This window comes from Drosophila persimilis, unplaced genomic scaffold (genome assembly GCF_003286085.1).
Source record: "Drosophila persimilis strain 14011-0111.01,24,50 unplaced genomic scaffold, DperRS2 tig00000520-arrow-pilon, whole genome shotgun sequence".
NCBI lineage: Eukaryota > Metazoa > Arthropoda > Insecta > Diptera > Drosophilidae > Drosophila > Drosophila persimilis.
The window spans coordinates 934,098-951,914 of NW_020825317.1; the positions used below are offsets into that span (position 1 = coordinate 934,098).

The 17,817-nt window shown below is 38.9% G+C and overlaps 2 protein-coding genes across 7 annotated transcripts; one reads left to right on the top strand and one right to left on the bottom strand.

The window, feature by feature from the left end:
* Window positions 1-1,372: 1,372 nt before the first annotated feature.
* Window positions 1,373-5,262, bottom strand: LOC6602856 (DDB1- and CUL4-associated factor 6). 4 transcript variants are annotated; one of them, XM_026990127.1, is made up of 5 exons: window positions 5,236-5,262; window positions 3,542-3,671; window positions 2,271-3,479; window positions 1,821-2,212; window positions 1,373-1,751 (listed from the first exon to the last, which is right to left on the bottom strand). In XM_026990127.1, the coding sequence occupies exons 2-5, from the start codon at window positions 3,651-3,653 to the stop codon at window positions 1,560-1,562; spliced, it is 1,905 nt and encodes a 634-aa protein (XP_026845928.1). In that variant the 5' UTR covers window positions 3,654-3,671; window positions 5,236-5,262; the 3' UTR covers window positions 1,373-1,559. The 4 variants fall into 4 exon arrangements, with proteins under 4 accessions (XP_026845928.1, XP_026845929.1, XP_002027867.1 ...); XM_026990128.1 differs by having other exon boundaries at window positions 5,249-5,259; XM_002027831.2 differs by lacking the exon at window positions 5,236-5,262 and adding an exon at window positions 4,768-4,780.
* Window positions 5,263-6,734: 1,472 nt separating this feature from the next.
* LOC6602857 (abscission/NoCut checkpoint regulator) lies at window positions 6,735-8,152 on the top strand. Of its 3 annotated transcripts, none has more exons than XM_026990131.1 (4): window positions 6,735-6,813; window positions 6,865-7,124; window positions 7,183-7,654; window positions 7,708-8,152. In XM_026990131.1, exons 1-4 carry the CDS (start codon window positions 6,766-6,768, stop codon window positions 7,969-7,971), a joined length of 1,044 nt encoding a protein of 347 aa, XP_026845932.1. In that variant the 5' UTR covers window positions 6,735-6,765; the 3' UTR covers window positions 7,972-8,152. The 3 variants fall into 3 exon arrangements, with proteins under 3 accessions (XP_026845932.1, XP_026845933.1, XP_026845931.1); XM_026990132.1 differs by having other exon boundaries at window positions 7,180-7,654; window positions 7,718-7,776; XM_026990130.1 differs by having other exon boundaries at window positions 6,736-6,813; window positions 7,180-7,654.
* Window positions 8,153-17,817: the final 9,665 nt, after the last annotated feature.

The following is a 17,817-nucleotide window of genomic DNA, read 5'->3' on the forward strand; positions in this document are numbered from 1 at the left end:
ATTTGACGATTGAAGATAAATGTAAAGCGAACAAAGCAAGAGTTTTGACGACGCAAGCGCAAAAGAGGAGAAAAGAAAAAACGAAGTTATCTTCTACGCACGGTCGGCAGAACCGAATTACCTTCGGCACGCGTGCAAAGGAAAGAAAAAAAAACAAATGGTTCGATTTGGCTGGCGTCAACACCTAGATGGCATTGTAGATGAATTCGCTAAGTGGAAAGTTCGTAGTATAAAATTAATTTTTGCAGAATATAGCATGTTCTGGAAGTAAATTCGTTGTATAGAAAACTCCGTTGTATGGAAGTTCGCAATAGAGAAGTTCGACTACATATATAAATACCAGATTTTTTATTAATTTTATTAACATTCCCTTATGCTTTAATTGCAAAAATATATGCATGTCAATCAGAGGCCGGAAGCCTCCTATGCTATGTGCAAACGGCTTCGTTATTTTGCTCGGTAGCCGCAACGGCAGGACATTAATCAGTTTTTTTCTGCAAAAATAATATTGTAGACTGAACAAATTTTTCAGCATAATGTGGGAAGATTGTTTTTTATTTTTTGAAAATATTGATTGCGGCGCGCAATGCCTGATTTTCCAACATATTTCAAGTCGATGCGCAATATTTGTATTAAGAGGCACTACAATATTAATGAAATTAAAATCAAAATTTTTTCCTAAAATATGTTGCACTCAGAATGTACAATTTACTATTGTATATATTGAACAGTATTTTAATATTTCCTCTGAATAATTTTTCTTTTGTTTGACGCAAAACGTTTTGGTTTTTCGGAAACGTGTTTGCCTTCGTGCGTGTTGTCTGCGGACATATTTATGTACTTACATATGTACCTACTAATAAAACTATTCAATTTAAAATCGCCGCTCGAGTTTACTACTGTACAACTTTCATATTTTTTCATAAATATTTATGCACAAGATATATTCATAGTATAATAGTAACAAATTAAATATTAATATGAACAAGTAACATTGTGCGACCAAATGAAACCTTTTAAATGTACTTTCCAAAAGAGAAAAATAAGTTTATAGGCCAGGATGAGTAGATCACTCATACTTGTTTTTTTGCAATATATCCCAAAATTTTTGGTTTGGCTAACGTAAAAAAAATAACCTAAAAAATTAACAATTTTCTAATCGAAATCTCAATATTTTCAAGACCGATTTAAAGCTTCATTTATCTGCTTTTAGAATTGGAAAGTTCAATACAAGCAGATGTAAGATGCTTGTTAAGCACTACCTCTAAAAAAAACCAAAAACATTTAAGAAATAAACATTAAAAACAAAATTTAAAGCTTCAAATCTATCAGAAAAAGTCGGTTTGGTTCGAAGTGTAAATACAAAGTTCAATTTTGTTTGTCATACTTCGTCATACTTTTAATGGGATATATGTACATTAAACATATAGAAACGTGTCGTTTTCTCTACCTCTTAGGCTGATAGCTTCTGCACCCTGCCTTCGCATAAGTTGGAGTAGGGAAAAACATGCGGAAAAAATAGGGAAAGGAAAGGAGTGGTTACTAGATCACGATTTAACTTATATATCACTATTAGGAGATTCTGCACCATTGCCAGATAGACCTTCTTGCCTAGATCTGGCTTCGCTACCAGCTTCGTGCATCAGCCGGCGATACTGATGTAGGCTTGCCAAAATTCGTATCATTATCTGGGCAGGTACGGTTATAGTATCGCGAGTCTCCACTAACATAATCTCATTGCTTTTTATCAGCTGCAAAGAGTAAAAATTAAATGCGATTTCTACTGGCTTGTCGAAATCAGTGAAATAGACCACACTTACTCCGGCGGTTTCGGCCTCATCGAAATGAGGATCAGAAGCGATTGGCGCCCACACCTTCACATTGTAGTCGATGCCAGAACTAAGAAGGTAGGGGAGCGTGGGATGTGGTTGAACACGATTGACGACACGATTATCTGCCAGAAGCGTCTTGACTACCTTTCCGGTCTGTCGATTCCAAACGAATATATGGCCACAGTCGGAACCCGACATAATAAAGTCGTCCCCCCAGAAACAAGCACCCTTCACCATTGTCCTTGAGTTACGGTGGCCACTGAAAGCCATTTTTACGTAATTAAAATTTCGAATAGGAAACCTTTCTCCATCTCCAGCTGTAATTGCATCCTTGTTCTCATTTTGAGTATCTTTTGCGTCCTCGGTGATCTCAAGACATCCTTTAATTCATATTTGAAAAATATATAAGTTATGAGGGTCTAAGAACTTCATACTTACCAGATTTGACAGAAATGTTAGCTACATCCGATTCGTTGATCATATTTCCATAAATTGTGTTCTGCGCCCTGATAGGAAGGGAGCTATTTGAGTTGCGGTTTAATGTTGTATCTGTATTTGACTCGGTTGCTTGGGAAGTTTGACGCATTTGACGACTGGGCGAATTAAGCATGCGAAATATTTCGTCACTAAGCCGACTAAGTACTCCTGGTTCGAGGGGTGGTCGAGCTTGCCCCACATTGGGACGGTTAAAACCCTGCTCGGCAATGGCCTGGGAGTTGGGCCCAGTATCGGACCAATCGCCACGAAAGCGAAGACGAGGCATCTGCGGGTCTGGATCGTCTTCACGGCGCATTTTGGGCGTATAACAACCGCTTTTCAACAGACCTGCGTCATTATAGCCAGGGTGTTTCAGATCAAACAGATAAATCTGCTCCATAGAGTAACTGACCAGCAGCTCAGATTCGTTCACATTGAACTTTACGCAGGTGGGGCGATAGTGACGACGCGTGTATTCCATTGGTATAGGGAAAGCCTTAATCGGTATTGTTGAGCCCGACGACAAAGATGCAGAGCCTGTATTTGCCAGCATACGCCTGTCGTATAGACGAATTATTGAGTCGGAACAGCCGATGGCCACATTGTTGTGATTAAAAGGAGCTACATCCATGGCTGTCACGGCACAGGGCGCCATTATAAGGATGTGCTTTTGGCACATACTCTTGGAGCAACTACTGGATTGGCGAAGATCGAAGCAGCGTACTGTTGCATCTTCTCCGCAACTAAGAAAGGAGCGCGGTGCGTCAGGTATTGGCAAAACATCGAAGGTACTCCCAAATGTGTGACAATCAAAAACGTTCACGATTCGGCTGTCTTCTCCAACTATATAGTCTGTTGTCTTTGTACATTTTTCGGAGCTATATGGAATCTGGAACTCAGTATGGATTACTAGGCCTTCGCCAGAGCAAGAAACGACAGCCTGATCGTTGCTGTGTGGCATGAAACGTGCACTAAAAATATGACGCTTGTGTTGGGTCTTGCTCTTGAGTGCTACCCGACCGCTCTTAGCCTCAGTAATGACCAGATGGTTATCATCGGAGCCAGATACAATATGTGTTCCGCTTGCATTCCAGTTCACTGTGTTGACGCAACCATTATGGACGTATAGCGTTTGCAGTATATCTAAACGCTGCACAAAGTTCAATGAATCTGAAATGTTATCGAGACATGTTGATTTATGTGACCGGCAATATGTTAGCTTTTTGTCTCACTTTTGCAACTGGCCTGCAGAGTAGCCTGGGCACTGCTAGCCTCATTATATGGATAGTTTTCGATGCTCTGGTGTACACTGTGACGGAGTTGTGCAGCCGTTTTTTTGTACATTGTCGATACTGGTTGTCACTAAAATTTAACGTCGCACATATTGTGCTAACATATTTACATATATGTATGTGTTTTGGTTTTTCAAGTTTGTATTAAAATTAACTTTCTTATTCGCTAGACAAAGACAAAAAATAAACACAAACGCGAAAAACAGACAAGCATTGCGCAATTGAATAACTACATACAACAAAACCGTGAAAGAACGGATAGCTATGGCAGCCGAAGATTTTGATACCCTAGGCTTCAGCCACGCTCTTAGCGATGTCGTTAACAACAACTGAGCGACTAAGCGACGTCTCTCAGCAATTGATTCGGTTTTTATTTTTACTGCATAACTCAGAGCTCTTAGTATAAAATGCTAAAAATCTGTGCTGTCTGTTCAATTTCAAAAGGTTCGATATTCTTGAACAAATATTGCCAAAAACGAACCGTATAGTTGAAAATGTATACACATAAATGATGGAGCTCGGCACAACACTCAAATCGATCACCCAAGCGACCATCGCTCAGCAACTTACATATGTATGTACATATGTCCTTCAGCGTGTGGCCAAGGTCTAAGAGATTATTCCTGCGTATCATAAATATGTATATATGTATGTACATATGTATATTTTATATTATGGCCTATGATATAGCCATCCAATTTTTACAGATACAGACTTACATACTTGTTTTTCGATCAATCGCTTCAACGGCAATTAGATGCATATTTACATAAATAGGCAGACTCCGGTTTTCGCTAACTTTTGCGTGGTTTTTTTTTAAATGCTTAATTTTTCACAAATATTTGCTATCGACATGTTTCATTTTCTCATCGATTGTGGCAAACAAATATACAGTATGCCAAATAGCTGCGGGAAATACATATGTAGCTGTCTTTACCCAGATGATCTGTTACGCCCTTGTTACGAGCACAACTTCTGCTGGTGTCACACGGGCCACTTGACGGTGCAGTAATTGCTTCGCCTCTTGAAAGATGCAGTTATAGCGTGTCAACGTACAATAATTTAAGCTGTTTAGCGCACATTTGTGCTATTATTCGCAAAAATATATTTTTTGCCAACATTTTGGGTTAACAAAAAATTATTTCTAAAGGCACAAGATAATTTACCCTGATAATGCAACAATTAAAGATATATTTTTTAATTTTGCAGTTAAGACTCGTTTTGTTGTATAAAAAGCCTTTTACTTTTCATTTCAGGGAGGAAAATGTTTCCGTTTTGAGAAGGGGAGCACCCACTTATGTGATTGACAGAATTTTTGTGAAAGTAAAACCCGGAGCCTGCCTGAAAATTTGCGATTCAGTGAGCCAAAATTTACGATTCTGACTTAAATATGTACATATGTATGTATGTATGTAAAATGTATACCAATCTTTATGGTTGGCAACATGTGGCACAAAATAATAATACCCTCTGCAAGAGTATAAGCAAAATACAATTTACGCATACATACATATATGTATGTACATATGCCTGAATTTTGTATGGCCCGGGCCCCTATCGGGGTCTTATATGAGCATGCATGGAAAATCTGGGGTTGTACTTTCGAATAGGTATAATTATACATGTGTAGATACATATGTACTATACAAATATGGTCCCTTCCGCCGAATGGTCAACCAGGACCGATAATCATGTTGATAATTATCGGATTTTTGTATGTGTGATTATAAGAAATGTATACAATTCTAAAAAAATAAAATAAAGGAATTTGTATATTTAATTTGGTATACATGAAAAAAATACATACATGTGTATATAATGTTATCACTCTTGCTACGAATTCTCTTTGTTGATTTATTTTTAATATTAAATAAAATTTGATATATTAGTCTATAATTTCGCTTCAGAATATTCCGATCCATTTCCCATATTTGATTGATATTGATTAAGTCAAAGTCGACTTTTATGTATGTTTTTCGCGTACGATTTCTGCAACCATAAAACTAATTTTCCGATACCGGGAGGATTTTGGTGGAACGAATACTGCGGGGTATTCAGTGAACAATAACTACATTAATGGTCATTAACTAAATATGTTTGTTTGAAAAAAATATCAAAAAACTTTAAAAAACTTGACATAGATACAAAAAACATCAAAAAAGTCGGTTTTGGTTTAAAGCGTAAATAAAAAGTTTCATTTAGTGCCTAGTGTTATAAATATGCTTTCAGTCGCAGAGCTATATTTCTCTCACTCACACTGCAAGTTTATCCCAAAAGGTATATGTCTGTATGTATGTTTTCTGTTTTGTCCTTAAAGTTTATTTCTTTGATTTCGTGCAGATTATTTATAAGACCGTACAGTATTTGACTAGTGAGTACAATTGCACTAACTGCAATGTGCTAAGCGAGCCATTAAATTAACTGTAAAACTCAAAAAAGGATCAAATTGATTACTGAGTTTTTTCAGATGTTTTTTAATATATACAGCCAGGCTTCGTTTTTCACATTCACAAAAGTTTTCCCATTTACTTTTGAATACACATAAATTGGGGCTCCCGTTTTCACATTCCGCAAGATTTAATCGTTTTCAAAACGAAAACATTTTCTTTGACGAAATGAAAAGTAAACGGCTGTTTATGCAACTAAACGACCCTCAATTGCAAAAGGGAAAAAATAGATGACTTATTAATAGCGTAATTTAACTTTTGATTTCTTTATAAATAATTTTATATAAAGCCAACCTCAAATTTGGCCAGGGCAAGAACAATTTTCGTTTTGGTGCAAACAGCAAAAATATGCGAAAACTGGAGAACCTTAAAACGAAACGTTTTGGCAGAAAACGTAATCCGCAAAAGTAAATGAACAACGGAGCCTACCTGATAATTTAAAGAAAATTAAAATATCTTACGGGATATTCTTGTTTAGTTTTCTTTCTTTTTACAGCTGGATATATGGTCACCTTGAATGCAGCTGATCCACGAAGTTTAAAGGATGTAGAATTCATTTACACGAATCCCCCCAACATGCATATCGTATATGCAGAAATTCGATAGCTCAGATTGATGACAAAATATAGCAAGAACATCTAGTGAAAAAGCCTTTGTTTACATATTTTTTACTTTCAAATTTTATTTCGACTATATATTTTTTGTTTCCTCGCCATCATGAGCTGCTTCGGCTGCAGCCGCAAATATGGATTATTTAGCAAAGAGGCAAGAATATAATATTTACTTTATATTCTATACTAATTTATCTTGTTTTAGTATGGGTGTCCCAACTGCGGCTTCTCCTACTGCTCAAAGTGTCTGAAGAGGCCAATACCGGTACCTCGGTTCGCAGGGAAGGTGCTGAATGTCTGCTTAATTTGCTACGATAAACTGTCCAAGATACAGACCTGTATCGATCATGAAAAAGTCATTGACTGCGATGCATTGCCCGGGGAACTTGTTACCAAACTGCGCCTACCACATCCTTTAAATAGTTCCACCCGGTTGGAACTCGAAAAGGCAGACGTACTTTTCAAGTAGGTACAGACACAGACGTTTGCCAACCCAATTGTAAGCTACCTTTCACTGCAGCAGTGTTTTGCCGTCTGAGGAACTGGCAGCAGTTCTGGCACCCATAAGGACCGCAGGGGACTCTACAAAAGAAGACATTGAAGAAAATTTGGATAGTGCAATAGCAAAACGATTGCAGAATCTTAAAGATGTCGATGCAACAGACGATGAAATTCGGACACGTCTCGCTAACATAAGTGGCCTTACCGATCAAAAGAACTACTACAAAAAGGATTTGCTGCTTTCCACGGATCAAAGAAGTGACCAGGAAAAAATTAAAGATTTGCTTGATCAGTTTATGGATGAAACCCAGTTGGATCAGAAAGTGGAAACCCAACGTAACGATGCGATTTCCGACATTGAACGACGTTTGTGTGCACTACGGAATGCCCCACTTGATAATGAGGCAGGTACGGGTGCAAAGCTATCGAAAACTTTAAATACTCCCAGCGAAAACGAGGATGAAGAAATGATCCTAAGAAATGTAATAAAAAAGGTTTGTTACTTTATACATTATATTAATACCAAAAGGTTTAACAAATCGAACAGTACGTTGCAGAATCAAGTTTACTAACTGGGCAAAGCAACCTAAATGATGGCGTTGAGGGTGAGCTGGCCAAAAATAGTATTACTGAGGAGCTGCCTTGGTGTAATATTTGTAATGAGGATGCCGTCTTTCGTTGCCGTGGATGCGATGGCGAATTATTCTGCTCCCAGTGCTATAGAGAATATCACGACGATGATGAAGAGTATCGAGCGCATGTTAAGTTGGAGTACAGTTCTCCGCCTAAATTTACAGAAAACCACTTCTAGTTCAGTGTTTCGGCTCATTGTTTTTTATTTGTAAGCTTATTTTTCCTGCTAAGAATGAAAAAAAATTTGTAATATACAATCAAACTATTTATTAGATAGATGGTTAACATTTATTGCGCCAACTAAGGTTTTCAATAAATTTACTAAACAGCCTGACGGAGGCGAATATTGTTGATCAGAACCCGGAGTTACACTGGATGCACCTTTAACTTTCGACAGTCACACTCGTAGCGTGAGGAGCAAGCTGGTAGGTAAGGCCCAGAAAATGTTCTGGCTACTTAAACAAAGCAACAAGATCAGTTTAAACGAAGGGGAACGTTGTGAGTTGCTCCGGAGACCGCAACTCTACATTTATACCCGATACTTAGTCAGTATGGCTCTCCTCCGGCAGACGGCGCTAATATTAAACGACACGACAAAGAGTGCGTGCGAGAGAGACAGAAAATCAGTCTGAGCGTGACGTCGGGCGCTGCGTAGCCACTGCAAATTGATTTGTTCCTTTTGGCTATAAAAATTATCTGATCTGATCCAAATTCAGCAATCTGATAGATATGGTCGTTATCTATGATTCTGCGTTTTTAGTTTTCTCGAATCTGTAATATTGTGGATGCAACAGATTTTCGTCCTTTGCGGGGGCGGAAGGGGATGTGGCGAAATTTTGACACAAAACGGTCAAGGTCCGATATCACAGGAGTATGGAGACCAAATTTGGTTGCTCTAGCTCTTATGGGTTCTGAGATCCTTGAACTCATATTTTGCAATTGGCAAAACCGGCCATGAAACCTGTGTGTTAGAGAGAGACAGACGGGCAGGGCTCAATCGACTCGGCTATTGATGCTGATCAAGAATATATATACTTTATGGGGTCGGAAACGATTCCTTCTGGACGTTACACACATCCACTTTTACCACAAATCTAATATATAAATATAATGTAATATAATAATAAAATATATATAAAAACTCCAATATAATCCTCAAATTCCTAGATCACTCAAAAATCCTTCTCAGCATATAATCACGTATATAACTAATCCTGTATACATAGTATAATATATAATATTACTCTAGTAAGCTTAAGGCCTCAGTAGTTATCGCCCCATACTGTGTTAATACCTAGTTTTATTTATTTTTTATCTTTATATAATAATATTTTTAGAGATTTGCAAAATTGTCTCCAATCTGAAGACAGATGATGAAGAAGAAATGTGATGATAATAAAGGTAATAATGCCCAGTAGAAATTCAACTGCATTTTGCCCCATTATATATATATATATATATATATATATATATATACAATATAGTATATATTGTCTGCACTGGCAAGTGATCGTTGACATAGGCACCACACTCGCAAGCGCGCATACATATGCACAAGATACTTTTGCCGTTTGCTTACATCAAAGAGACGTGTAAATATCGGTTTTTGCTCGAGCGAAGAGCGACCTGAGGACAAACATGTTTAATCCGTACCTTTCTGTCTCTTTTCTCAATGTGTCGATAAAGAGTTGTTTTTTATACCCGATACACAAAATGAGTATTGGGGTATATTCGATTTGTGGTAAAAATGAATGTGTGTAACGTCCAGAAGGAATTTCCTCCCCGCCCCACTTCAACAATTTCAAAGATACGAGAAAACCAAAAACGCAGAATCGTAGAGAATGACCATATCTTCTAGACTGCAGAACCTGAATTAGATCGTATCATTATTATAGCCAGAATGAAGAAAACAATTTCGTTTTTTCTCACCCTGTCTCTCTCTAACACACACGTATCATAGCCGGCTTTGCTTAGCGTAAAACATTAGTGCCTAGATCTCAGAGACTATAAAAGCTAGAGCAACCAAATTTTTCATCCACACTCCTGTGATATCGGACCTTGACGAGTTTGCTTCAAAATTTCGCCGCACTCTCTTCCGCCCCCGGAAAGGACGAAAATCTGGGGCATCCACAAATCTCAGAGACTATTAGAACTGACTGTAGAGCTCTCACTGTTACAAAACTATTTTTAATTTTTCACTGCAGAGCTTACTGTTACAAATGTATTTATTTTTGCTCACTGTAGAGAGCTCACTGCCACAAGTGTGTTTCAAAATTTCGCCCCACCCCCTTCCGACAACACAAAGGACGAAAATCTGTGGCATCCACAATATTGAAGATACATACGAGAAAACTAAAAACGTACAATCATAGAGAATGACCGGATCTATGAGATCTATGAGAGCGCAACTGTACATTTATCCCCGATACTTAGTCAGTGTAGCTCTCCTCCGGCTGACGCCGCTAATATTAAACGACACGACAAAGAGTGCGTGCGAGAGAGACAGAAAATTAGTCAGAATGTTTCGACGGGCGCGCACAACGTTCCCCTTCGTTTTTCATTCCGAAAGTGTCAACCGTTATTTGCGAGGTCTGATTTTTTGCAAAGAAAAATTTCATAAACATCGATTGAACCGTTCGAGAGATATTTATAAATCTAGTTTTATCTGTTTCCATTTTTCTTTACATTTTTATTTTATATCTGTCTCTTTCTATTTTTACACTAACACCAGCCGTTTTATCTCGCTCCCTTACCGCATATTGCGCATACTGAACGAGGCTGAGTGTGTTTTATGAGAGAGAAAGAGAGGGAATGAGCAAGCGCATGAAAGGCGTTGCGCAGCCACTGCAATTATATTAGTTCCTTCTAGCTAAAATAAGATTCCCTATATTTGGTACTTCTCAACGATTCTGTGTTTTCGATTTTCTCGTATCTCGTAAATTGTGGATTCCACAGATGTTCAATCTTTCGGCCCGGAAGGGAGCGAGGCGAAATACACTTGTAACAGTGTAATATCAATTAAGGGCGGGTAAAAAATTTGGTTGCTCTAGCTCTTATAGTCTCTGAGAACTAGGCGTCAAGCAAGACGGACAGACAGAAATGGCTATATCAACTCGGCTATTGATGATGACCAAAAACATATGAACTTTTCTCTATACGCTTCCTACTGGGTGTTACACACATCCACTTTCACCACAAATTTAATATACCGCTATACTCTTGAGTACCGGGTATAATCAAACGTTTCTTGGATGGTCTAAGTAATCAATAAGAAAAGATGGCCCATAAATATGAAAATAACAGAGATGGCAATACGGCCAACACAACTTGGCTTGCACTGCCCGCAACAATAAAAACTACATACAGTGCCGCTCAACTGAATATTTTCAACAATTTTCAAAAGTCAAACCGCTATATCTTTTTAACAAACTTATCGATTTATATGCAATACATTTTTTGTATAGATAGATTCATTGTTAATATAACAAGAAAGTTTGTGATTTCCAGGACACGTTTTTTAAGGCTTTTTATTAATTTTATCAAAAAAATTACAAAAAATGCCTATTTATTCTAGATCAACTGCATAGATTCAGGAATTTAAAAATTCAAAAAGCACATCTGTTGCTGATTTTAACATAAAACGACGGGGAACGTTGTGAGTTGCTGCGGAGACCGCAACTCTACATTTATACCCGATACTTGGTCAATATGGCTCTCCTCCGGCAGGCGCCGCTAATATTAAACGACACGACAAAGAGGGCGTGCGAGAGAGACAGAAAATCAGTCTGAGCGTGACGTCAGGCGCTGCGTAGCCAGTGCAAATTGATTTGTTCCTTTTGGCTACAAAAATGATCTGATCTGATCCAGATTCAGCAACCGGACCAGCAGACGCCGCTAATATGGAACGACACGACAAAGAGTGCGTGCGTGGTCATTATCCATGATTCTGCGTTTTTAGTTTTCTCGAATCTGCAATATTGTGGATGCAACAGATTTTCGTTCTTTGTGCGGGCGGAAGGGGGTGGGGCGAAATTTTGAGAACAAACGGTCAAGGTCCGATATCACAGGAGTGTGGATACTAAATTTGGCTGCTCTGGCTCTTATAAGTTCTGAGATCCTTGAACTCTTTTTTTGCAATTGGCAAAACCGACCATGAAACCTGTGTTAGAGAGAGACAGACGGACGGACGGACAGACAGACAGGGCTCAATCGACTCGGCTATTGATGCTGATCAAGAATATATATACTTTATGGGGTCGGAAACGACTCCTTCTGGACGATACACACATCCACTTTTACCACAATCTAATATAATATATACTCATTTTGAGTATCGGGTATTAAAATAACTCCGAAGTATAAGTTAGCATTTGGTAGTCCCAACTTGGCTTGATATTACTTTATATATTCGATCTTTTAGGGACTTGTAATAATTTTCTAGAACATTGATCGATATAGTTGCGTAGACTGATTTAATGGCGTCAATTAGGGTCTCAGTGTCTTGAAATTGCCTTCCACCGTCATATACCCCAAAAAGTTTTCAATAATATTTAGCAATTTCACATTTTGTTGACTTATCCACTGTATTACCACTCTAGCAGTATGAATGGGGGAATTGTCGTGCTGGTATATCCACAAACTCGAATCAAAAATGTAGGAATGTCTTTTGTATGACAGTTTTCAACACATTTGCATTCATTTTCGATGAAAGAAACGGTAGCTCACAAGTCCCATAATAGGAAATCGCACCCCATACCATTATGCTTCCCGCGCAGCTGGGATTTCGACTCAAAAACATTCCTCCTTTTGTAGGTCATGGTGTTAGTAGTTATAGCCGTCCGGTCCATCCATGTTGAACTTTTTTTCATCGGAAAACACGACATTGTGTCATTCCTCGTTCCATGTCACCTGTTCCTTTTCAAAACGGGGTCGTTCAGCCTTACGCGCATTACTGAGAGGTGGTTTTCATACCCGATACTCAAAATGAGTATAGGCGTATATTAGATTTGTGGTGAAAATGGATGTGTGTAGCGTACAGAAGGAAGCGTTTCCGACCCCATAAAGTATATATATTCTTGATCAGCATCAACCAACAACGCAGAATCGTAGAGAATGACTATATCTTCTAGACTACAGAATCTGAACCAGATGGCATTATTATTGTAACCAGAATGAAGAAAAAAAATTTTATTTTCTCTCGATCTGTCTTTCTCTAACGCACACGTTTCATGGTCGGCTTTGCCTTGTGCTAAAAGTGAGTTCCTAGATCTCAGAGACTATAAGAGCTAGAGCAACCAAATTTGGTATCCACACTCCTGTGATATCGGACCTGCACGAGTTTATTTTAAAATCTCGCCCCACCCCCTTCAGCCCACGCAAAGGACGAAAATCTGGGGCAAAAACAAATCTCAGTGACTATTAAGGCTAGAGTAACCAAATTTGGTATCCACAAATCTGTTACATCTCACTATATCACGTGTATTTCAAAATATCGCCCCACCCCCTTCCGCCGAAACAAAGGCCAAAAATATGTGGCATCTACAATTTTAAAGATACGGGAAAATTTAAAAAGCACCGTAGAAAATGACCACATGTAGCAGATTGCCGAATTTTTATCAGATCGGATCATTATTATAGCCAAAAGAAACAAATCAATTTGATGCAGCGCCCGACGACACGCTTAGACTGATTTTCTGTCTCTCTCGCACGCACTCTTTGTCGTATCGTTTAATATTAGCGGCGTCTGCCGGAGGAGAGCTATACTGACAAAGTATCGGGTATAAATGTAGAGTTGCGCTCACAACGTTCCCCCTCGTTTTTATTATCTTCGATCTCGTCAAACGTTTTGCACTCCGAATAATGCGTTTAAAAGTTGCCAAACGTGTATTCTTCCCTGATTTTAGCTGCTGAACACTTGGAATTTGAAGAAGTTCTAATTATAAGACGTCTGTCTGCTGGTGTTGTCGTGTGCTGAGACCCTCCTTTCATATTTTTGCCATACGTTGCTTCACTACGAATAAAGTTGCCAATTACATTTTGGCTTCGTCCGACTGTTTTAGCGATTTCCCGCTGATTTAGGCCAAAATTAATATAACACTTTATTTTAACTTTTCCAAAGTCGTTTAAATGCTTTCCGCGACCAATTTTACGAAAAAAAAAGACGGGGAACGTTTTGAACTGCAAATTGATTTGTTCCTTTTGGCTATAAAAATTTGATCTGATCCAGATTCAGCAATCTGATTGATATGGTCATTCTCTATGATTCTGCGTTTTTAGTTTTCTCAAATCTGCAATATTGTGGATGCAACAGATTTTCGTCTTTTGTGGGGCGGAAGGGGGTGGGGAGAAATTTTGAGATATACGTTTTATAGTGAGATCTAACAGAAGTGAGGATACCAAATTTGGTTACTCTAGCCTTAATAGTCTCTGAGATTTATGAATATCCCCAGATTTGCATCCTTTGCGGGGGCGGAAGGGGGTGGGGCGAGATTTTAAAATAAACTCGTGCAGGTCCGATATCACAGGAGTGTGGATCAAAAATTTGGTTGCTCTAGCTCTTATAGTCTCCGAGATCTAGGAACTCAAATTTTGCAATAGGCAAAGCCGACCATGAAACCTGTGTGTTGGAGAGAGACAGAGCGAGAAAGAATGAAATTGTTTTCTTGATTCTGGCTATAATAATTATACGATCTCGTTCAGACTAGCCGGATAGACAGACAGACAGGGCTCAATCGACTCGGCTATTGATGCTGATCAAGAATATATATATTTTATGGGATCGGAAACGTTTCCTTCTGGACGTTATTTTCACCACAAATCTAATATACCCCAATACTCATTTTGAGTATTGGGTATAATAACGTAAATTGCTTTGACTGCAATTAGCAAACAAAAAATGCCGTCATTTACTAAGCGACATAGACGTCAAAATGCAATAATGCACTTGAACCTATTCAGTTGAGCTAGAATAAAAAGGAATTTTTGGTATTGTTTTTGAAAGAATTAATAAATAGCCTTTAAGAACGTGTCCTGAAAACCACAAACTCTCTTGCTATATTAACAATGAATCAATCAATGCAAGAAAAATGTATTTAATATAAATCGGTAAGTTGGTTAAAAAGACTTTTGAAAATTGTCGAATCTACTCAGTTGAGCGGCTCTTCACAGACCATAGTAAATATACATGTATACCACATATGTAGTATAGCAACTGGGCATTTTAAAATTCTACAATTCAGCCATTTTCGCTTGATCGGTCTATAATAACGAAACAATAATCTACATTTGCAGGGTGCGCTTATTCTTAGATACAACACCTGGGTATTTAACAAGTCTGACGAACTGTGAGTAGAAGCATGTATGTACATTGCAAATTAATTTGCTAATTGTAAAAAAATTAATTTGTTGCACCTACATTTTGAAAAAAATTTGGCGGAAAGCAGCTGTCCTTACCCAGATGTTCTGTTACGCGCATTTTACGAGCACAGTGTGTGCTGTTACGAGCACATTTGTGTTGTTGTGCACAAACATTTATTTCTTGCCAACGTTCCGATAGCCAAATCGGACTGCGTCAGCTGTGTGCACCAAAACAAAAAGTGTTGTTGCCATGACCTATTATTTTCGAGCCAAATTTCAGCTTGCATTAAGAGACAATTTTTTATATTCGCTTCTAGCTCTTGCTTAAGCCGGTTGTGTTTTTTTCTTGCTCCTGCATTCTCCGCCCTTTGCTTAAATATCATACAACATTGTTGTGACTTTGTTTTGATATATCATCGCATCTTTAATTTGATTTTACTTTGTGTTAATCACCAGTGTTTTGTTTGTAAACAAGTATTTGATATAAATTCAATATTCGCAACGTAACGCATCGGACTCGTGCAGGCAATTTGTTATTGTTTTTTGCACAGTCTGCTTTTCGTTATCGCTTCTTCGGTGTGCACTGTTCTCGCGCATCAACGTTTGCATCGCCCACACTCTCTCGGGCCTGCTGCTCGCATTTTTGCTCTCACTCTCTCTGGATTGCCTATACTCTCCCTCTCTGTGGACTTTTCGTTTGTGTCTCTGCTTTGGTGAGTTTACTGCAGAAGCACTTCGTTGGATCATCTGTTTTGAATTATTGCCGCTGCAGCTGATTGTCTGGCTCGCTCTGCTGTCTGCTCTCCCATTTTACCTGCGCTCTCACTCCGTTCTTTTATTATTCGTGCACAGTGATTCTACTGCTGTCAACAATGTTTTTAGTGCAAAGAAATGTGAATTCGGTGGTGTAATCATTGGTGATTAATTTCTTAGCTGCTGGCTGTGCGAAAATTTTGCCCACATAAAATGTGCTGGTGGCGGAAATTTTGGCCGGCTAAATGATCTGATCTCGAAACGCATGGGCCTGTCTTGGTCATGTCTGGCTTGTCGGGAGATTGAGGCCGAAATGCGCACATTTATGAGACAGACTCCAACTGGGTTTCTGGTTGTCCGGAAACAATTTGTGGCTCTCAACGAGAAATTTCTTGCCCTTGAATCACAGTTTCTTGGGCTCAAACTCTTGAGCGAATCGCCTAGACGGAAAATTCCGCATAATGATACCAATCTCTTGCAACTGAATCCGATTGGTACGCCTGCTTCCCACCTTCATCCATCGGAAGCATTTGTTACTCCGTGTGGTCATGCCTCGCCGTTATCTGTAAATCCGCCAACGGTGGCTCCGGTGTTCTTTACACCGAGCAATGTGCCTTCTTCGAGCATCCAAGTTCCCAACAGCATCAATCCCATCCCTGCAGTTTCTGCTGCCGTCACTTCTGACGTGGTGAGTGCTCCTAGTGCAGGTGTGTTGGTTGCTGGTGATGTCTTGCCAATTCCTGCTCCAGCCATTGCTGCCAATTCTTCTGCCTCAGGACCGAGATCTCTTTTAGGAGTGGCTCCACCATCTTGATCTCGCTCGGGACTTCAACTTAGAGCAGTGGTCCCTCGGAAAGCAATATTTGTTTCTCGTCTTATTCCTGAGGCTACAACGGAGGATGTTAAACAACATCTTTCCTCTAAACTTAACACTTCGCCTGATGATATAGTTGTGACTAAATTTAAACATAAGCGCAACATATCATCCTTTAAAATTCTTCTCCCTGATTCTTTACTATCCAGTTCTCTAGAACCGTCAATATGGCCTGAGCATACAATTATGCATGAGTTCCTTGTCAAAGATTCGAGCTCGAATCCAAGAATTACCGAACCTGCTCCAAAAAACTGATGTTCCATTTTTCCATGCACTATCAGAACGTTCGCAGTTTGTTGGGAAAATTGCGTGAAATTCATACTAATAGTGCGTCCTTTGATTTCGATGCCATCGCGTTTACCGAAACCTGGCTTAATTCCTCTGTCAATGATCATGAAATTTTCAGTTCTGCTTGTAGTTAAATCTGTTTTCTCATCTAAATTATTCCCATTCAATAACACCCATGGAATTGAATTTGTTGCAGTCAAAGTTCGTGTTGGCTCCGCATTTTTTTATTTAACCTGCATTTACATCCTCCCAGGTCTGATGCTGAGCTTTACTTACATAAATTAATACTTTCGTATCTGCATTAGGGTGCAATGATCGAATTATTGTCATAGGGGACTTTAACCTCCCATTTCTTTCTTGGCTGCCTTGTGATGACGCTAACCTGATGTTTCCCAATTGCCACAATGACTTTATCAATGGGCCCTTGTCCAAATTAATGCCGTTAAAAACATTAGAGACAGACTTCTTGAACTCGTGTTTGTTAACGATGCTTCTCTTGCTACGGTATCTAGAGCAAGCCCCATATCACTCCCTGAAGATCCTTACCATCCAACTTGTCGATATCACTGGAGTGTACACAATCTGGAGATGCTGACAGTTCCATGGCTCCTTGTCACATAGTGTTTTTGAAAACAAACTTGATCGATTTAGATCTACATCTCTCGCGTGTTGATTGGTCGTTTCTTTATTCATTACCAAACATAGATGCAACTGTTAGCTCGTTTTATAGCTCAATTTACTCTGCCCTTAATT